We start from the raw sequence: 24,416 nt of genomic DNA on the forward strand, positions 1-24,416 counted from the left end.
ACTTCTTTTGAACTGTGTTTTACTGTGCGTGATGCTTTGTGTTTCTTTATTCTACATTGGCTAGAGGTATAGGAAGAGGGTTGTAATCTGAAATACATGTTTAACCGCGCCGCATTGTTGCGCCTGTCTCAAGTCAGGAGTCTCTTACCTTTGTAAGTCTTGTGTTTTTAATTTTTAGCTCATTTGTATGATTTTGGAGTATAGTGTGACGTCCATTTTCACTGAACTAGAACACAATTTCATTAAGGTGCCAGCTAAAAAACACCCCCGGGTCCGAGATTTTCCTCGCTGCGTTGACGACCTATTGGTGACCTTCGGCTGTTGTCTGCTCTTTGGTCGAGTTGTTGTCTCTTTGACATATTTCCCATTTCCATCTTCAATTCCACATATCATAACTCAAGTTATTGTCCGGAACAAGAAGTATGATTGTGTTTAGCCCATAATTCCTACAGTTTAAACATTAACCACCAAAATCAATCCCAACATTCTTTTTGTGGTATGGAACCTTGTGGTACATTTACATACAGATCAATTGATACACTCATACTCAAGTTATTGTTTGGAAATCAAATCTCTCAGCCGGACGGCGGAGACGTATTCGCTTTCGGCCGTATAAAATAGCTTTCTCGTCTTGGAAGTAAAAGGCAGCGACATATTGTCCGGCAGATGTTTATTTTAGGTTGAAAACTGAACATATGGCTCTAGTTATGTTTGGTCTGACATATATCAATCACCCTATACCATATTTTCAATGTTTGATTAACACGATTAACAATATGTAGAACAGTTGTCGTGTTGTCTCTTTGACGCATTCCCCGTTTCCATTTCATTTGCTTCTTTTCTTGTCGGTTAGAGAGGTAGGGCATCTAATATTTTTTTTGGTGTGTGATTTTTTACCGTTTATTTTGTTTTCCGAGATAGTTTGAATATGGACATATAGTTCAAAGTCTCTCCTCCTCCCCCAACAACCACCACCACTTTATCCTTGGTTGGGAACCCCCTTTTAAAAAGCCGACTATATCGGATCCGCCCCTTAATGTACAATAATTTTAAACGGATATCAGGTTATTTGGAAGACGCACATAACAGCATTAACCACTTTGCGATTCCGGGAATGATTCATAATTCGTATCAACACACAATCAATATATATGAGTATGAACAAATTCTGTTACTTAACTGAACAAATATTTCAAATTGAAATCATTTCATTATATCAAAAAATAATACGTGAATATAAAAAATAAAATCAATTTAATTGATTACGTACTAGTCTACAAATTACCACAAATACGAATACTGTTTTGTAATCCTAATGTCACAATGTTTTCCATTTAGAATAGCATTCATTTTTGTGCATTTAACTGTTCATGGTCCTTCCTTTAGCTTGGCAAGATTACAGTGACCTGCTACGACACAGATAATTACAATACTTAGGAACACTAAATAATGTTGTTATTGTTCACTCCGTTTATTCAGCTGGAGGTGTTTCTGCAGCAGCCTTCACTACTTTTGCCTTGCCTTTCTTTCCAGCTTTTTTCTTTGGAGATTTTGCCTTTTTTGCTGGTTTAGATTTCTTGGTCTTCTTCGCAGGTGTTGGCTTTTTAGCCTTCTTTGGTGATGCAGTTTTTTTAGCCTTCTTTTGAGGAGTCGAAACAGTTTCCTTCTTCTTGTGGGATTTCTTTGCTTTTTCTTCTCCCAGCCTAAACGAACCAGAAGCGCCCTGTCCTTTGCTTTGAGTCAAAGTTCCATTTTTCACTCCTGCCCTTAAAGCCATTTTTAAATGATTATTTGCAGTTTTTTCTTCTACACTAATTTTATAATTTCCTATGATGTATTTAAGAATTGCCTGTCTCGAACTTCCACCTCTCTCCTTGAGACTTGTTAGCGCATCCTTTATCATGTCTCTGTAGTGTGGATGGTCAGATGGTGCTTGTTTTGACTTCTTCTTTTTCTTGCTTACGGTTGGTGTTGTTTTCTTTTTAAGCGATTTAACACTAGCTTTCTTTTCAGGTTTTACATCCTCATCAGACTTTGGTTCATCTACCATCGTTTCTGCCACTGCGTCCTCAGACATAACAATGTAACTTTCGTCGTCTTTGCCTTACAAATAATAAGAGAAACAGAAAGTAGGTATTGACAGTTTATTTATATTATAAACGCGGACCGCGGAGAAAGCACCAACAAGGAAGCAAGTGCGTGTGTATTGCCGATATTGTGATTTAAAATGGCGATGTGTTTCCACTTATAATAAAAATGTTGTTTCTGGTATCGACTGTGAGGTAAAATCGCCTGAAGTTGACACTGTGCGAATAATCAATGCCTTAGAAGTTCCGTGCATCTTAAAATTTGTTCTGAATTGTAGTACATTTATTGTGGTTTGTATAAAAAGAAGGGGCCACTTATCAATGACCCTGTCAGTTTTGTTGAAAAATGCTGTTTCTGGAGAAATACTTGCAATTTCATTTCTTATATTGAATAAATAATATAACAGAAAGCTCGAGTAGAAAGGATCAAGCTTTTGGTATACAAAATATAATATAGTTATTCTTTAAAATCACATTTCAGAAGGGTACCCAAAGCACACCATAGCCTTCTTTGTCTTCTCGTACGACAATAATTTATGCAGTTATCGAATATTCCTTGATTGTCATATAATTTTGAATATATTAAGATATTTATTCATTGTTTATTTTCTAGAAATTCTGTAAAAAATAACAGAATTATGATCAAATCATTCAAAATAAAGGAAACTTATTGGGACATCATTAGCATACTGAATTTGCGCCATCTTGCCTTGATGTATAAATGATATATTTTTTATATTTATCGAATGTTTATATTAGCTATCTTTCTTTCGATTTGTTTATGATAAATTAAGATACACTTATAGTTGTCATAGTTTGGTCAAGAGAGTCAACAGACATGCTCTTAAAATATAATTGCATCTATAATTAACAATGTCTGACCTACTTTCCTTTTCGGGTTATTTATAGATAGTCTACAGCTAAAAATCCTTAACATATATTGATATTATAAATGTCTTTTTAACTAAAAAAAAAAATCCATAAATTGTAATTTTCAAACAAACATTCTTTTTAATTACCTAGAGTGCTATTAAGTTTGCAACTCAGGCACTGAATCGTTGTCTCTAAAATAAATATACAATGTACCTTAAATTTATACCTTTAGTTTTGTTAAAGTATATAAGTAGATTATTTACGGACACACAAATGCCTTTGGTCTGCAAGAAAACATATTAGTTTTTTTTTATTCTCCATGATTGCTTTTCATTCTATACTAATTTAAAACGAGTCTCAATAATAATTTCTCGATCTGTCTACTTTTTTCCCCATCAAGTGAAGATGAGTGGCGGAAGATATTTCTGATTCGTGGATATTATCCTCTTACAGCATACCATGAGTTTTTAACTTTTTATCACTTACGGGGGTTTTACAGTGTTATTTCGTTAGATTATCATGAATGGTTTTTTTTTCTTAAAAGTTGTAGAGAGAGAAAAAAAAATGCCTCCCTTTTTTCCATGATTCAGCCTTCTATCTAAAATAAGGATATGATATACAACTTAGTAACAAGAGAATTTAAAGTTAATATAGAAATAAGAGAATGTGTTATATGATTGCAAATGACACAGGAATTAACAACTATAGGTCACTGTTCGGCCGTCAACAATGAGTAAAACCCATTCGGCATATAGTCGCTATAAAAAGTCATGAATTGACAAAGGTAAATCAATCCAAGTTAGAAAACTAACGATTTGTGTACATGCGCTAAAAACAAATATGATATACAGCACCAGACGACAAGCAATGAATTCCAGGCTTCTGGCTTGGGATAGGCACATATACAGAATGTGGTGGGGTTAAATATGTCAGCCCCCACCTAACAGTGGTGTAACATTACAATATATTATCAACTATAAAAATCAGTTGAAAAGAGCTAAACTCATCAGATCGATACTAAGCACTAAAACACAGAGTGGAAGTGGTCGGATACATCCCACAACAAATAGACACTAAGTCGTTGGCATGATACGGGTTATGTTCTTCTCATATATTTTATGGTGGTATGATACTAAACCCCTTACGGGAGGGATTGTACTTGATTTTCAGATGATGAAACCATCATTTTTCAATCAGTTTAATTGAAGTCTGGAGCTGGTATGTCAGTAACTGGTAGTACTTAGTCCTTTGTTAATATATGCATCATTGTCATTCTGCTTAGTTTCTTGTGTTACCTATTCTAACATCGGACTCGGACTTATATTTTAACTGAGGCTGCGTATGTTTGTGTGCTTGTTTATTCTACATTGGCTAGAAATAGTTATAATAGATTGTTTATATCTCAAAAACGGCACGTTTAACCCCGCCGCATCTTTGCTCCTGTCTCACGTCATGATCCTCTGGCCTTTGTTAGTCTTGTATCCTAAATACAATCTAGGTTCATTTGTATGTTTAGGAGCACCTTCGGGTGCAAAATTTTCTCGTGTTGGTGGCCTTCGGTTGTATATGCTCTTTGGTCGTACATGGTCATTTTGACTCATTCCTCATTTTCATTCGCAATTTACTAAGCACATATCTGAGAGTACCAGCAGGCTAGTACAAAGCCAACAGCAACTCATACAAAAATTCTTGCATTAAGACTAAAAGGTCTCTTTAAACCCTTTATTTTTATATTGCTGTACTATTTTCTATTGATCAATCTTATTATAATCTAGCAATTTTTCACTAGACAGATAGAAGTGTATGGTGTCGTCAATTATTGGTAAGAAATGCGTTTTACATTAAGGTCGTGTCATTCAGTTCGTTTTTGACTCAAGCCTTGTCTATCACTTTATATAATTATGTAATGAGGTGGTTTGCACCATCATAGTGATAAAAATAACAAAGAACAACATGAAGAGCTTATTTACATGAACAACAGCACTATACCTAAACAGAAAAAAGAATAACGCAAGTGGTGTATCAACCAACAAAACAGCACTATACAACTAAACACAACAAAGAATAACAAGAGCAGCTCATCTACCAACAAAACAGCACTATATAACTAAACACAACAAAGAATAACAAGAGCAGCTTATCTACCAACAAAACCGCACTATATAACTAAACACAACAAAGAATAACAAGAGCAGCTCATCTACCAACAAAACAGCACTATCATAACTAAACACAACAAAGAATAACAAGAGCAGCTTATCTACCAACAAAACAGCACTATCATAACTAAACACAACAAAGAATAACAAGAGCAGCTTATCAACCAACAAAACAGCACTATACAACTAAACACAACAAAGAATAACAAGAGCAGCTCATCTACCAACAAAACAGCACTATAACTAAACACAACAAAGAATAACGAGAGCAGCTTATCTACCAACAAAACAGCACTATATAACTAGACACAACAAAGAATAACAAGAGCAGCTTATCTACCAACAAAACAGCACTATCATAACTAGACACAACAAAGAATAACGAGAGCAGCTTATCTACCAACAAAACAGCACTATATAACTAGACATAACAAAGAATAACGAGAGCATGTTATCTACCAACAAAACAGCACTATATAACTAGACACAACAAAGAATAACGAGAGCAGCTTATCTACCAACAAAACAGCACTATATAACTAAACATAACAAAGAATAACGAGAGCAGCTTATCTACCAACAAAACAGCACTATATAACTAGACACAACAAAGAATAACGAGAGCAGCTTATCTACCAACAAAACAGCACTATATAACTAGACACAACAAAGAATAACGAGAGCAGCTTATCTACCAACAAAACAGCACTATATAACTAGACATAACAAAGAATAACGAGAGCATGTTATCTACCAACAAAACAGCACTATATAACTAGACACAACAAAGAATAACGAGAGCAGCTTATCTACCAACAAAACAGCACTATATAACTAAACATAACAAAGAATAACGAGAGCAGCTTATCTACCAACAAAACAGCACTATATAACTAGACATAACAAAGAATAACAAGAGCAGCTTATCTACCAACAAAACAGCACTATACAACTAAACACAACAAAGAATAACGAGAGCAGCTTATCTACCAACAAAACAGCACTATATAACTAGACACAACAAAGAATAACGAGAGCAGCTTATCTACCAACAAAACAGCACTATATAACTAGACATAACAAAGAATAACAAGAGCAGCTTATCTACCAACAAAACAGCACTATATAACTAAACACAACAAAGAATAACGAGAGCAGCTTATCTACCAACAAAACAGCACTATATAACTAGACATAACAAAGAATAACAAGAGCAGCTTATCTACCAACAAAACAGCACTATACAACTAAACACAACAAAGAATAACGAGAGCAGCTTATCTACCAACAAAACAGCACTATATAACTAGACACAACAAAGAATAACGAGAGCAGCTTATCTACCAACAAAACAGCACTATATAACTAAACACAACAAAGAATAACGAGAGCAGCTTATCTACCAACAAAACAGCACTATACAACTAAACACAACAAAGAATAACGAGAGCAGCTTATCTACCAACAAAACAGCACTATATAACTAGACACAACAAAGAATAACGAGAGCAGCTCATCTACCAACAAAACAGCACTATAACTAAACACAACAAAGAATAACGAGAGCAGCTTATCTACCAACAAAACAGCACTATATAACTAGACACAACAAAGAAAAACGAGAACAGCTTATCTACCAACAAAACAGCACTATATAACTAAACACAACAAAGAATAACGAGAGCAGCTTATCTAACAACAAAACAGCACTATACAACTAAACACAACAAAGAATAACGAGAGCAGCTTATCTACCAACAAAACAGCACTATATAACTAGACACAACAAAGAATAACGAGAGCAGCTTATCTACCAACAAAACAGCACTATAACTAAACACAACAAAGAATAACGAGAGCAGCTTATCTACCAACAAAACAGCACTATATAACTAGACACAACAAAGAATAACGAGAGCAGCTTATCTAACAACAAAACAGCACTATATAACTAGACACAACAAAGAATAACGAGAGCAGCTTATCTACCAACAAAACAGCACTATAACTAAACACAACAAAGAATAACGAGAGCAGCTTATCTAACAACAAAACAGCACTATATAACTAGACACAACAAAGAATAACGAGAGCAGCTTATCTAACAACAAAACAGCACTATATAACTAAACATAACAAAGAATAACGAGAGCAGCTTATCTACCAACAAAACAGCACTATATAACTAAACATAACAAAGAATAACAAGAGCAGCTTATCTACCAACAAAACAGCACTATATAACTAAACACAATAAAGAATAACGAGAGCAGCTTATCTACCAACAAAACAGCACTATATAACTAGACACAACAAAGAATAACAAGAGCAGCTTATCTACCAACAAAACAGCACTATATAACTAAACATAACAAAGAATAACAAGAGCAGCTTATCTACCAACAAAACAGCACTATATAACTAAACACAACAAAGAATAACGAGAGCATGTTATCTACCAACAAAACAGCACTATATAACTAGACACAACAAAGAATAACGAGAGCAGCTTATCTACCAACAAAACAGCACTATATAACTAGACATAACAAAGAATAACGAGAGCAGCTTATCTACCAACAAAACAGCACTATATAACTAGACACAACAAAGAATAACAAGAGCAGCTTATCTACCAACAAAACAGCAATATATAACTAGACACAACAAAGAATAACGAGAGCAGCTTATCTACCAACAAAACAGCACTATAACTAGACACAACAAAGAATAACAAGAGCAGCTTATCTACCAACAAAACAGCACTATATAACTAAACACAACAAAGAATAACAAGAGCAGCTTATCTACCAACAAAACAGCACTATATAACTAAACACAACAAAGAATAACAAGACCAGCTTATCTACCAACAAAACAGCACTATATAACTAAACACAACAAAGAATAACAAGAGCAGCTTATCTACCAACAAAACAGCACTATATAACTAGACACAACAAAGAATAACGAGAGCAGCTTATCTACCAACAAAACAGCACTATATAACTAAACACAACAAAGAATAACGAGAGCAGCTTATCTACCAACAAAACAGCACTATATAACTAAACACAACAAAGAATAACGAGAGCAGCTTATCTACCAACAAAACAGCACTATATAACTAGACACAACAAAGAATAACGAGAGCAGCTTATCTACCAACAAAACAGCACTATATAACTAAACACAACAAAGAATAACGAGAGCAGCTTATCTACCAACAAAACAGCACTATATAACTAGACATAACAAAGAATAACGAGAGCAGCTTATCTACCAACAAAACAGCACTATATAACTAGACACAACAAAGAATAACGAGAACAGCTTATCTACCAACAAAACAGCACTATATAACTAGACACAACAAAGAATAACGAGAGCAGCTTATCTACCAACAAAACAGCACTATATAACTAGACATAACAAAGAATAACAAGAGCAGCTTATCTACCAACAAAACAGCACTATATAACTAAACACAACAAAGAATAACGAGAGCAGCTTATCTACCAACAAAACAGCACTATATAACTAGACATAACAAAGAATAACGAGAGCAGCTTATCTACCAACAAAACAGCACTATATAACTAGACACAACAAAGAATAACGAGAACAGCTTATCTACCAACAAAACAGCACTATATAACTAGACACAACAAAGAATAACAAGAGCAGCTTATCTACCAACAAAACAGCACTATATAACTAAACACAACAAAGAATAACGAGAGCAGCTTATCTACCAACAAAACAGCAATATATAACTAAACATAACAAAGAATAACAAGAGCAGCTTATCTACCAACAAAACAGCACTATATAACTAGACACAACAACGAATAACGAGAGCAGCTTATCTACCAACAAAACAGCAATATATAACTAGACACAACAAAGAATAACAAGAGCAGCTTATCTACCAACAAAACAGCACTATATAACTAGACACAACAAAGAATAACAAGAGCAGCTTATCTACCAACAAAACAGCACTATATAACTAAAAATAACAAAGAATAACGAGAGCAGCTTATCTACCAACAAAACAGCACTATATAACTAGACACAACAAAGAATAACGAGAGCAGCTTATCTACCAACAAAACCGCACTATATAACTAGACACAACAAAGAATAACGAGAGCAGCTTATCTACCAACAAAACAGCACTATATAACTAGACACAACAAAGAATAACGAGAGCAGCTTATCTACCAACAAAACAGCACTATATAACTAGACACAACAAAGAATAACAAGAGCAGCTTATCTACCAACAAAACCGCACTATATAACTAGACACAACAAAGAATAACGAGAGCAGCTTATCTACCAACAAAACAGCACTATATAACTAGACACAACAAAGAATAACGAGAGCAGCTTATCTACCAACAAAACAGCACTATATAACTAAACACAATAAAGAATAACGAGAGCAGCTTATCTACCAACAAAACAGCACTATATAACTAGACACAACAAAGAATAACAAGAGCAGCTTATCTACCAACAAAACAGCACTATATAACTAGACACAACAAAGAATAACGAGAGCAGCTTATCTACCAACAAAACAGCACTATATAACTAGACACAACAAAGAATAACGAGAGCAGCTTATCTACCAACAAAACAGCACTATCATAACTAAACACAACAAAGAATAACAAGAGCAGCTTATCTACCAACAAAACAGCACTATATAACTAGACACAACAAAGAATAACGAGAGCAGCTTATCTACCAACAAAACAGCACTATATAACTAGACACAACAAAGAATAACGAGAGCAGCTTATCTACCAACAAAACCGCACTATATAACTAGACACAACAAAGAATAACGAGAGCAGCTTATCTACCAACAAAACAGCACTATATAACTAGACACAACAAAGAATAACGAGAGCAGCTTATCTACCAACAAAACAGCACTATATAACTAAACACAATAAAGAAAAACGAGAGCAGCTTATCTACCAACAAAACAGCACTATATAACTAAACACAACAAAGAATAACGAGAGCAGCTTATCTACCAACAAAACAGCACTATCATAACTAAACACAACAAAGAATAACGAGAGCAGCTTATCTACCAACAAAACAGCACTATAACTAGACACAACAAAGAATAACGAGAACAGCTTATCTACCAACAAAACAGCAATATAACTAAACACAACAAAGAATAACGAGAGCAGCTTATCTACCAACAAAACAGCACTATCATAACTAAACACAACAAAGAATAACGAGAGCAGCTTATCTACCAACAAAACAGCACTATATAACTAGACACAACAAAGAATAACGAGAACAGCTTATCTACCAACAAAACAGCACTATATAACTAGACACAACAAAGAATAACGAGAGCAGCTTATCTACCAACAAAACAGCACTATATAACTAGACATAACAAAGAATAACAAGAGCAGCTTATCTACCAACAAAACAGCACTATATAACTAGACACAACAAAGAATAACGAGAGCAGCTTATCTACCAACAAAACAGCACTATATAACTAGACACAACAAAGAATAACAAGAGCAGCTTATCTACCAACAAAACCGCACTATATAACTAGACACAACAAAGAATAACAAGAGCAGATTATCTACCAACAAAACAGCACTATATAACTAGACACAACAAAGAATAACAAGAGCAGCTTATCTACCAACAAAACAGCAATATATAACTAGACACAACAAAGAATAACGAGAGCAGCTTATCTACCAACAAAACAGCACTATACAACTAAACACAATAAAGAATAACGAGAGCAGATTATCTACCAACAAAACAGCAATATATAACTAGACACAACAAAGAATAACGAGAGCAGCTTATCTACCAACAAAACAGCACTATACAACTAAACACAATAAAGAATAACGAGAGCAGATTATCTACCAACAAAACAGCAATATATAACTAGACACAACAAAGAATAACAAGAGCAGCTTATCTACCAACAAAACAGCACTATACAACTAAACACAGCAAAGAATAACGAGAGCAGCTTATCTACCAACAAAACAGCAATATATAACTAGACACAACAAAGAATAACGAGAGCAGCTTATCTACCAACAAAACAGCACTATATAACTAGACACAACAAAGAATAACGATAGCAGCTTATCTACCAACAAAACAGCAATATAACTAAACACAACAAAGAATAACGAGAGCAGCTTATCTACCAACAAAACAGCACTATATAACTAGACACAACAAAGAATAACGAGAGCAGCTTATCTACCAACAAAACATCACTATATAACTAAACATAACAAAGAATAACGAGAGCAGCTTATCTACCAACAAAACAGCAATATATAACTAGACACAACAAAGAATGACAAGAGCAGCTTATCTACCAACAAAACAGCACTATATAACTAGACACAACAAAGAATAACGAGAGCAGCTTATCTACCAACAAAACATCACTATATAACTAAACATAACAAAGAATAACGAGAGCAGCTTATCTACCAACAAAACAGCAATATATAACTAGACACAACAAAGAATAACGAGAGCAGCTTATCTACAAAGAATAATATGAGTGGATTATATATGTTACATTGATTTTGTAAAATCACTGAAAATATTGCCACAAAATTACTGATTACAAGTTTAAACTTGATACTAGTATTAGAAATCAACTGTTACACAATTCCCCTGCTTTTCAATTGACACACCTATTTCGTTCATATCGATTCTTTCCAGAACAACATATTCAAAAAAAAAAAAAACCTTGACCATCACAAATGGAAGTCTTTTTAAACTGCTTGTCGAACAGATATGAATTGTCAACTGATACAGCGGATTGTCTAAAAAACAGGGAGTCAGTGGATTCAGGCTGGTTTCAAGTGTATGACCCTAACAAAATGGCTTGTTTGATAACAAGACTGGTCCGTCTTAAAAGTTTTCAAGACATACATAGAATTTGATATCTTAATCTGATGAATACATTTTTTTTGTCTAGTTTTTATAACATCGTCACATTGAAAAACGTCATACCTACACTGATTAAACAAATATTTACATTTGATCTGTCTTTAAAGTCTGCAAATTAACAACACAAATCTTATTTGCTATTATCAGACCCATATTGTATTATATGTCTCTGCTATTATATACCAGTTTTCATGTCACAATAAGATGATCTAGTCCTGATGTGCATTTAACTTTTGCCACTGAATCACATAGCCTAAACGAATCAATGTCTTACTCTTTCTAGACATGTTTTCTCCTCTCATAAAGGCAATCACTGCAATGTAGTGTCTTTATAGTTGATAAAAAATTTAATATAATAGGTTTACACGCCTCAATTATTAGAATTAGATTTTGTAAGTTAACTTGGTCTTGATAGACGTATGTGTCTAAGCGATTTTTGGGGAAAGACGGCTTCAAGCCGTCAATTCCCTATGTGGTTGACCAGAGTGACATCCCCTCACGTCATTCATTTTGTTTTTATAGTGTGGAAAATCCACCAACAAATCTTACCGAGATTGATGAGAAGGAGACACACAAATGAATAGATTGACTTTAAAAACTTTTTAACACATTTCCCTTCTGTTTCTCGCGAAATTATCGTATCTTGGTCTCTCCTTTACACTATTTACGTTTCTTTTACAATCCTGAAAAATCAGTATGACGAGATATTCTAAATATATCCAACCTACATTATATTTTATAGCGACGTCATTGTTGGAATGCTACACTAAGCAGAAGCAGGGACATCCTTCACTGGTTAGTTAAATCATTCTCAGAGTTCGTGCACTAATTAAAAATTGGTATTTGTTACAGTGAGTTGCTTATAGGTGTTACTGTAAAACTTTACCTATAGCTCAAGCTGTTTTTAAAATTGACAACACAATAGGGACACTTAAATTGACCAGTTACAGTTTAAATTTTCAGATGGATATGTTGTTCATTTCTTCACATGTCCCTTCAAGATTCTCATTTTGGATTATTATTTGCAATGTTTGAAATCTTTTGGTGTCATTGTGCATACAATATTGGATTTATTTTATTTGAATTCACTTCTTAGATTTTTTATAGCAATTTTGCTTCTTAAAATGTGATGTGTTTTTTTCAAGATTTTATTGTCATGAAGGACATCAAGGAGGAAATAATTCATTCAAACTGTTTTTTGGGGCTTACATATGATGTTGTACATGTAAAATTCGAAAATAAGTTTGGAGTATACCTTGCTGTGTTTTTTCTTTGAAATCTATTATAATATTAGTGGGACTTTTGTGCATAAAATGCTGTGTTTGCTCAAGGAAATTCAAATTTTCATACGATGGGATTTAGTTATGTTAAAGATTAAAAAATTTCAAAACTGGAATTCAAGTAGGAGATATAGTGTGAGTTCATCCAACATGTTTCTGTGGCTTTAAATGTGATTTTAAAAACATTCATTATTAATTTGGGATCGGATCTATTACAAACTTAAGATGATTTACCATTTAAATGGGATCTTGGAAATGAAATAAAATGTTGAATTAATGCAGTGGATATAGTCTAATCTAGTGATAAAGTGAAAAATGAAAGTAAAATATTCTAAAATATTCCTAACGTGGGGAAATGTTTTAAGTGAATGTGAAATTGGAAATAGTCATTATAAAATTCTGGATCAAATATTGTTTGATTTGGAAATTTATAATAGGAAATGAAATAAAATGTTTACTGTGGATATAGAAGAATCAAGTGATATATAGTAAAAATATAAATAAAATATTACAAAATATTTGTAAAGTGAGGATAACTATTTGGAATATAGTAATGGAAATGATAAAAAAAAATTACAAGATTCTGAATTATTTATAGATTCTGCACCTGTTAAATTAGGATGTATATCATGGGAAGTTAATCAGAATTTATACTATGGATTTAGAAAAAAATCTAGTGAAGTAGTGAAAAATGAATAAAATTGGGAATTATTTAAAAACTTTGGAATTCTGGATGAGATGTCAAATATCAGTGTAAAAAAATAAAAGAAATTGTTAATTCAAATATGATTTTGATGTTTCATAAAGTGAGTGAAATATTACGACTGGATTATTTAGGGTATTTTAAAACACTGCTAGTAGTGGCTATGCAAACATTAAGATGAAATGTAGTGCATTTTAGGCCATGCAATTTTAAATAAACTGCAAGAAAATAACATATATGATATAGTCATTCTTGTTTGGCTTGATAACTCCTAATTTTTTGAATGACAGTAAAATAAAAATCTCTCAATAGAATAATCCTAGGTAAGAAAAAGTTCAGGAAAAAAGCATGCTGAAACTTTGGGTTAGGTGAATAAAATTTTTTACAGGTAGCATCAAGGTAGATTTAAATCTAACAATACCAACTGGTCAATTTAAATGTCCCTATTGTGTTGTCAATTTTAAAAACAGGTTGAGCTATAGGTAAAGTTTTACAGTAACACCTATAAGCAACTCACTGTAAATTTAAACATAATTATGTTTGCTGTAGATGGTTCAAACATCAACATGCAATACTTGAATTTGTAGGTCAACAATTTTCAAAGTAAACATAGGCCGTGGTGATACATGAAAATGGTGAGAGAACTTTTTTTTTCTTCATTTTTTCTGTAAAATTCTGTTTTGAGAATCTTCCTCCAATTCAGGAGCATCTCAATTGATGAGTAATTATCTACTAAAATAAAAGTTAATGTATCTGAACACTTAAAATGTGACATTTAGTATATGATAAGTAGTCTTCCATTAAAACTAAATTTTGTGTACCAACATAATCATTATAATGGTAAAAATAAATAAATAAATTAAAAATGTTGCATTTTGTAGTTTAAACCTATTTATTCAGGAAATTTACCAATATTTCAAAATGTAGGATCTGGAAACAAGCTTCACACAGTTTACATCAATCATATTGTTTTTTATTAGTTTTTTATATTGTTTTATGAGAGTTGTAACTGGGAACTTAATCAATGGAAATTTAAAACTGAATAGATTTTTCAATCCTATATAACTTTCTTAATAAAAGAAATAAAAATCTTAGAGTACTGTCACAAAAAAAAAAAGGAAAATGGCCCTAGCCTGCAGTTCAGTGGTACACAATTAAGATTTCAAAAAATATTGTAGTTTTTGTTAAATGACAGAATTCAGTTGAATCTTAGATAATTAGCTATCAACTTTTATCGAATGTTTCGATTTAGAATATGCAGATCTCTTCCATTGGTCCAAATTGAATCATAAACTAAGGAAACGAAATTACATTAAACAACAATTGATTTCAATATCGTCAACCTTTCTACATGTTCTAGCTTTTTTATTCGTTATATGAAGAATATCAAAAGATACCCAAAAAAAAAAAAATAGCAACAAGTGCCGTCTTTCCCCTCAGAGCTATTCAGTTCTTTGATTTTACAGTGTGGCAGTTGTTTGATCGGAAGTATCAGTGTTAGGATTAGAGTATAAGCAGAGACCTGTACATGTCTCTGGTATTAGAAGCCCGGGTAAAGTTGCACGCGTACCATTGAAATTATCAAAAATAAGCTAAAGACAAGGATTTGTTTAGTAAATAATCTATACAAAGAAGAACTATACAAATCAGTGCTTTAAAAATAATAATATGGGATAACTGATTAATTAAAAAAGGAAAGGGTAGATATCTTAAAATATCTCGAGACAAAAGAACATGACTAACTAATATATGTTAAGGCTTAAGCCTTTTCTACTTCAGGAATAGATTACCTCAGCTGTATTTGGCAAAAATTTAGGAATTTTGGTCCTCAATGCTCTTCAACTTTGTACCTTATTTGGCCTTTATAACTTTTTTTGGATTCGAGCGTCACTGGTGAGTCTTATGTAGACGAAACGCGCATCTGGCGTAAATACAAAATTTAATCCTGGTATCTATGATGAGTTTATTTAAAACCCTTAGAAGATGAAAACCACTTTCTCCTCTATTGTCAAATTAATAATAAATAACGTATAAAACTTGTAATGACATCGCAATAGATAATCCTGTATTTCCAATTCTGTCTGATACTGAAAAAATAGTAGTCCTGCAAAATTATTCGAATATAAACCAAGCGGAAAAAAAAAACAGGTTCCTTTATGAACAGTCTTTAGAGCTGAGGACAGAGGATTCTTAGTTATTTTGCTTGTATATATATATATGTGTGTGTGTATTTATATACACCTATTGACTGGGTGTGAGGGTACTAGTAAGTTTGTTGTTCCCGAGATAACAACTATTGCTCGAGGCGAAGCCGTGTATGCGAAGGGACAACAAACCTGCTATTACCCGCACAATCAGTCATTAGGCGTTTTATTATACTGAACAACCCAATTATTAAGTGTTTCCGAAAGTCTTCGTATATCATCTGAAAGAAAAGAAAAACGTCACATTACACAAGACGAACTTTACATTATTTTTCATATTTCATGTTGTATTAATAGATATTTCATTTACTGCAATCAAGACTGGGAAAACTTGTGTTAAAATTTCCAAGCATGATAAAATAAATTCTAGCTAAAGTACACCAACTGCAAATTCAACGACAGATCCATATTATAAATTTAGTACTATATTTTAGATCCTTAAACATGCGTCCATAAGATTTTCTTTCTCTTTTATAAATTGCTTCTTGTAAGTGATATTTAATTTGAATTTGTGATATAGACACATGCAGACTATACCGTTTATGATATAAGTGTTTGATGTTGTCAAGCGAACAAACCCATGCCGCGGTATGAATAGTTAATGACATCATTATTGTGTATTAAAAAGTGCGGGAAATATGATTATATAGTTTTTGAAACTATTGACTGGCAAATAGTCTGTGGAATGAAATAGCACATATATTTCATTCTTTCTTGTATAGAAAAATGATAGTAAGGTATAATAAAATCAGTTATTTTTTGTTGTTGTTATTTTTTGTTTTATGTCACAAGTAGCATTTTACTCGTAGGATCCTACTTATATGACAATTAAAGAATGACAGTGGCTATTTTGCCGGCTGCAGCAACATATCCTCCTAGGCGCTATTTTGCCGGTTCTGGCAAAATAGCGATTTATATCGAGGTTTGCTATTTTGCCGTTCTTAATTAAGATTGAAATAGATCGAAGTATAGAAATTAATAATAGAAAAAAATATAGAAATATACACTTAAAAAAAAATGCCTATACAACTATGTACGGAAGCCGGTTAGACATTTATACAAAACGTGCATATCATTGTAAAATTGATATTCATTACAGTCTCTAAAACATGTCTTTTTTAAACATTTTTAAAAAGTAAAATATGAAAATTGATACTAGTTCTTTTTTTTTCTCTTTAATAGGAGGTATACAAACGATTCTTTAAAAAAATCTATATAATACACATAAGCAAAAAAATATATATAATACACATAAGCAAAAAAATCTATATAATACACACAATAAAAAAATCTATATAATACACTTAAGCAAACAATCTATATAATATACATAAGCAAAAAATACGAACCCATATATAAAATCGATATCATGCGGTTTAAAACTTTTAATAAAACAAAAAGTAGCACCCAACAAACTCAAACTGCTTTACGAGTGTTACAGTGCCTTACTTTTCAGTGGTGATTTTCAAATATTTTTTTTAGTCTGGGCCCAGAAAGGTGTTGCCACTGCAGACATGAACTGGACGTAACATTTGATTCTTTTGCGTCTGCATCACTTTTGCAAAATTTGCAGATAGGGTGGGGCGCACATATTCGCCGGGGACACAATTTCGCCGAGGTGTAAAAACTTCAAAAGATGGCTGAAATGGGAGAAATATGCAGTTAAATTGTATTTTTATAATAAATATGATTATTCTTTACACTTAGACAAAAATGAGGCACTTACCGCAAAGGACAACGACTTACGGCCAATTTCCTGAATGAAAAACAGGATTTCAAAGAAATATTTCTTAGTAATTCTTTGACTGATTGCCCTTAATTTCAGTCCTTTACATCTTTGAAATGTCTGCTATTCATCTATAATGCAATTGATTTGATAAATACTGGTTAAAGCTGCAGTTGTTTGGTTTAAAATAGATGTGGAAAACGGTGAATATGTGTCCCCCATTGACCAAACATTAGGAAATTTCAAACACCCTTCAATTTAACTTTTTAGACAAACACGTTTTCAAGCTTCAGAATATTTTGCATTTGAAGTTATCTTCATGGAGAAATATCAGTATACTTCATAAACATATATAGACCTGAACATCAACTGTAGAAAACCGCATAGAAAGATATGGCGAAAATGAGCACCCCACTCTATATACATTTAAGTATTCAACATTTATAGAATGAATGTGTCAATAGCTAGATTTCTATGCGCCTATGTATCGTGTGTACAATATTTTTTCATATTATTCCATGATAGTCTTGTTAAAAAGTTGAAATAAGACCGGTAAAATAGCAAAATTCTATATAAATCGCTATTTTGCCGGAGCCAGAGCCGGTAAAATAGCATCTAAGTGGCTATAGCCACTGCCTAATGCAATAAAAGTAAAAAGTAATAAAATACAATATGTATTTGTAAAATTGCTTTTGTAATCATTGGGACAATGTATAAGATTTGAAAGTAACAAGAATTGAGTTTTTCTTTCCATTAATACATCGTATTTTATGTATTAGATATAATGTAAGGCGCATCAAGGATTTGTATAGTATTGTATTTCTCACTACAAATCCTTGGGCTCACTGAGATTTTATTATACATACATCATCATGTCAAGGACGTATCACATACATACGTCCTTGATCATGAAAATCTGATGCGATACAAACTAGGGGAAGATAACTCCATTATTTACATCAACAGTTATCTCCCATATAATAGTGGGTGTGAAGGAGGATGACGATTAAAATGGTCTAAATTCAAGTTAAAAGAATGTCCAACTTTATTTCATATCTAACCAGAAATGAAACTGAACGGGGTAAAGAGGTATGACTGTTTTCTTTATATTCATACGCTTGATTATTTCCTGAAGTCAATGGGAAAATGTAACCTCACCTGAAAAACAGTAACGTATATTTGATATTTGTTTATGTATACGAATATGTTGTCTTCTTTATTGTATGTTAAAAATGTTGTAAATAAATTTGTTTAAATGATACAAATAACACATTGGGTTATAGTTTTCTCAATGTGTCAATATATATTCAGTTTTCCTGTATACAGTACAGAAGTTCCTCTTGGTCACAAGTTGGTGTCTTGTTGTGCTTTTTCAGTGTACATTTACATTGTGAATGACATAATATTATTCCATATCCACAATACCATCAGGAACAAATACATACTGATTATTTCCTCCAATGGAAATACTATTCCTGAATTTGATTATATTTGGAACAATACCAACAAACAGACTAAGAAATGTGCCTTTGGTCTGGGCAAGGATTTGTTACTATGCAAATCCTTGATCTGGGCCATACTATATTGACATTTTTGTGTGCATATTCATAAAATATCATTTAGTAGATGAGACATTTATTTGATAATTCATTAATATTAGAGCTTGGCATATACTATGTATAAAACATACATTTGACAAAATTAATAATTATTTACATATATTTTTTTAATTATAGATTATCGTTGGTCATCTCAACGAGATTGATTTTCTCGCTTGAGCTGGTACAGCGAAAGTGAGAAAAGCAATCGAGTTGAGATGACCAATGATAATCTGTTTATCGCTATTTTACCTATGAGGACGTTGTCAATTTCATGTCAATTTCGTTAGCAACGCCACGTGGCCTCCTTAGTTTCTAGCGATAATTTTTCCATCTCAAGCGAGAAGCATGATATGAAAATTATCACAAAAAAAGATCAAAAGAAAAATGCACAAAATAGCGATAATGTTGAATATTTGAATTAAAATACATTTATCACCTTTAATGCATAGGGATAATTTTACAATATACATTTATTCATGTGTAGCACTTATAAGTTATGTTGATTATGATTTTATTAGAAGTTATCAAGACTATCATTGATGCATAATTGTAAGAGAAAAACTTATTACAGATGTTAGTACAATCAGAATTACCGGTAATGAACATTTATCAGTAATTTTCATTATGACTTTCATCTTATTTTAATTTAACATTTTAACCAATTTTTTTTAGCTGGAAAGCTGATGCAAACATTAATTTTCTTTTTTGAAAAAGATTATAAAAACCACTAACAGTGAGGTTCAGGTTACTCTCAACCTGAAACAATAACTTTTATATAGTAATTATTTATTATTTTATTTTGAGACTGGATGGAAAAGGACTGAATTGACTTAAGTTTGAACGAGTTATGGTCTAGGGGACGAGTTATGGTCTAGGGGACGACATCAACAGATCAATGAAGGATAAATAACTTTATTCAAATAGTTTGGGGGTGGGGGTCAAAATTGCTGCAAGCTATGTTTATTATTGACAACGATTTTGCATACATTCTTATTGGTCAATGAATTTTTCCAAAATTAAGTTAAGAGAGCGGGAGGGGGTCAGTGAAATGATGTCGTCCCTTAACTTAATACACATGTTCACTATGATATGTTAGATCTTTCTTATTTTAATGCCAAATTAGAGTTTTGATCCAGATTTCATGGTCCACCGAACATAGAAAATGATAGTGCGAGTAGGGCATCCGTGTACTATGAACACATACTAAAACTTGTTAAGTATTAAATGATTAAAATTGCATATATTTTCAATAAAAAAATCTAGCAACAGCATTCAGACTTTCATCAATGGATATTCATTAAGAAAGAGTATTTACATCAAAGTTGATTTTCTATTTAATATTGTTTTTTATTTGTTATTAATTTTTTACCATGAAAATACTATTTATTATTAATTTTTTTTTATGCCCAACCTACGATAGTAGAGGGGCATTATGTTTTCTGGTCTGTTGGTCCGTTTGTCCGTCTGTTTGTTTGTCTGTTTGTTTGTTCGTACGTTCTTTCATTCATCTGTTCATCTGTTCCACTTCAGGTTAAAGTTTCTGGTCAAGGTAGTTTTTGATAAAGTTGAAGTCACATCAACTTAAAACTTAGTACACATGTTCACTATGATATGATATGATTCAAAATTAAAGTTTTGACCCCAATTTCACGGTTCACTGAACATGGAAAATGATAGTGGGAGTGGGGCATACATGTACTATGGACACATTCTTGCTTAACATGTTTCAATCGCAAAAATATATAATGTAATATTTTATTTATTTTATTCTTTTATTTTTGGAAAATGACGCAGTCATTGTTCCATAACTGCCGACCTGAACTTCATTACATTTCTCTGCCTACCGCGCTTGGTTTCGTATTTCCTATTTTCCATACAAACTGGAATCTGCTTGTGTTATCATTATGCATCATTGTGTAGTATTAAATCAGCCAGGACCCAGTTTACACTGGTTTTTGCTTGTATTCCACTACACTCGAACAAAGTGTTGTAGTTTGACGGGAACCAGTTTTATAATTTGTAAACTACAAAACGTAATCGGTTATTGTTCATTCCGTTTTGGTGTTTCATACCGACTTATATGGTTTGAATAAGCTTAAGACCCTTCAAACATTAATGTGATAGGTATATTAAAGATTGTTTTACAAAAGGATTGAACTGTTTTACTTTCAAAGTCGTACTATAGGGATATCTGTCATAAAATTATCTTATCTTATCTTATCTTATACGGATTTCCACTCTCACCGGTTAATTTCTTCTTTTACACGTGCTTTGGAAACTTCCTGTTTAATCGCAAGTTTTAAAACTGTTTTTGAGTGAATTAAACTTATTTTAACAATCATGAAGCGTTCCAGAATCATTTTAAAGCAGTTTCTTCTTCTCTTTGATGATGGAAAATAGGTTTTCTCAAGAAAATACCGCAAACGATCGCAGAGGAATTGAAACGTACAAGTCAAGTCGGCACCTGGTTAAATTGGCATCTAGTCAAATCGGCACCTATTCGACGTCAATTCGGCATCCAATAATATTTGTTATAATATTTTCTATTCAATTAATTAATTACTGTTACCAAGTACATAGTGAATATGTTGTTGTGTATTTTGGTAAACCACGAAACGAAAGTGAATATGTAGTGTATAAAGGTAAACAACGAAGCCCTTACCAATGCTGTTGTTTTAACACTTAGACAATTTGTGTAATTGTAAAAACAAGTCAATTATTAAAATAAAATGGAAAACTATGAGTCCCTTTCAATAAATCAAACTTTCATGCCAAATAATTAGCAAATTTAAGGTGTTTGTTTTTCAGTAAAGTTTAAACAGCATTAAACCAACAATCATGACAATCCTGTAAAATGCTCAACTGGTTAAAATAATGCAGAAAAATACACAATATCTCATGTATTAGTCCAAATAATTATGACGTCTGGCAAGGCTATTTTATTATTTTTCTGGGACGCCTTCCTACGACGTTTGTAGGAAGGCGTCCCAGAAAAAAAATTAACATAGCCTTGCGGTCATAGGAAGGTGTTCCAGAATAAAATTAAAAAAGCCTTGCCAGACGTAATAATTATTTGGACTACTCATATATATATATATCATTAAAAATACACCAAAAAAGTCATTAGTTGAGTAAAATAAATATATACAAAATGTACATGAACACCCAAAAATGTGAAAGTTAGTATTTAACTCTTTTTGCTTAAATACTGAAAAAAATTCTGGCAACCCCTTTCTTATTTTTACCCTATTGCTTAAAATACTGTTAAAAATATATATTTAACATGGGTGACGAATTGACTATATCAGGTGTCGATTTTAACCAGGTGCTGATTGTCCAGGTGCCAATTTAACTAGGTGCCAGTTTGACTAGAATTCTTTGACAAATGTTTGAAACTATCTGAGTTTCATTAGACCTTTGATAGCAGTAACAAAAAGATTATTTACTTAATATTTTGTGGGAGAAGGGGGTTCAGACTGTGTGGTATCAGGTCTGTTTGTGCCCAATACATTTTCACACCCTACACGTTCGCACATTCACACTCCACTCATTCGCGCCCAATTTTAATTCAAATTCAAGTTGAATAATTGGAAAATCATGGTTGTTGTTTTAAATTGCTTTGGTGTAAATACTGAATGTATTTATAGCTTGGTATGAGTAAAACATTGAAGATTTTAAAGGAAAAAACACAAAAGATAATTGTTTTTAACAGCTTGGTCCCATTGATCTGAAACAACGAAACAATAAAACATAGAAACCAAAATATAGCAATCCACTAATATAACCAAAACATGATAAAATTTATTCAACACGCAGAAACAAACATAGTCAGAATCTCACTTCATTTTGAAACAAGTCAATGAAACAAGTTATAGCAATACACTAACCAAAACATGATTAAGAGTTATTCAACACAAAATAAAACGTTGACAAAATACCACTTTATTTAGAAAGGATTATTATTATTTTTAGCAATACCTTATCCAAAACATGATTAAGATTTATTCAACACAAAAAAAAATTGCTGTCTCACTTTATTTTGAGACAATGACAACAATTATACTTATAAGAAAACACTTGCTTACAGAGTTATAAAACACAAAACCAATTAAGATTGGGTGCGAACATGTAGGGTGTGAAAGTGAAAGGGGTGAAAATGAGTGGGCGCAAACGTGAATGGAAGCGAACGGACCCAGATTCAGACTATGTACCAGTGAGAAATATACAAGCCTTTCTACGGTATTTATTTGTACAATTCAGCTAGTCTTGACCTATTCATTTGTCTTAAAAAACCAGCCAGTTGTCACCTTCACTTCACACACACACACACATATACGAATATCAATTATATGCTCACGATACATGTTGCATTGTTAAACTAATTACGGTATGTGAAAATCAAGACTTGCATAAAAACTATCCCAATATTAGAGACAGTGGCGTCATTTTTCTTCAGAGCTTTCAGCTCTTTGATTATTTTTTTAATTTTACTCTTAAAAGTCATAGTTTGAAAATAAATTGATTTTAATTTGAAATTTTATTAGTATGATTTGTATGATTAAATGATTGAGAAATTGATAGTCATCACAAGAGATCATTTAAAGAAAAAGGATTAAATTTTATCCAAATACAGTAGCTCTTCACATGTATTACAGGTAATTGAGATACAATGTATGAATCTTTAAAGAAGGCCCATCAATTTACAGTTTTTCAGAAAATTTAACAAAAAAACATGACAGCTTACAAGCTCAAAATATTAAACATTACAGGGGCAGATCCAGCCATTTTAA

At 32.4% G+C, this 24,416-nt stretch overlaps 1 protein-coding gene and 1 pseudogene across 8 annotated transcripts in view; one reads left to right on the forward strand and one right to left on the reverse strand.

The window, feature by feature from the left end:
- Positions 1-1,235: 1,235 nt before the first annotated feature.
- Positions 1,236-2,137, reverse strand: LOC139520999 (histone H1-delta-like; annotated as a pseudogene).
- A 16,798-nt stretch (positions 2,138-18,935) lies between these two features.
- The window catches only part of LOC139521000 (myotubularin-related protein 10-B-like), a 34,640-nt gene continuing 29,159 nt past the window's right edge, over positions 18,936-24,416 (forward strand). For 4 of the 8 annotated variants that reach the window (XM_071314132.1, XM_071314134.1, XM_071314135.1 and 1 more), the window contains exon 1: positions 18,983-19,114. In XM_071314132.1, the coding sequence (XP_071170233.1) occupies positions 19,061-19,114 (54 nt within the window). In that variant the 5' untranslated portion in view covers positions 18,983-19,060. Of the gene's footprint in view, positions 19,115-24,416 lie in introns of all 8 variants that reach the window. The other 4 variants (XM_071314136.1, XM_071314138.1, XM_071314140.1 and 1 more) reach the window with 2 other exon arrangements.

This window comes from Mytilus edulis, chromosome 4, assembly GCF_963676685.1.
Source record: "Mytilus edulis chromosome 4, xbMytEdul2.2, whole genome shotgun sequence".
NCBI classification, from domain to species: Eukaryota; Metazoa; Mollusca; class Bivalvia; order Mytilida; family Mytilidae; genus Mytilus; species Mytilus edulis.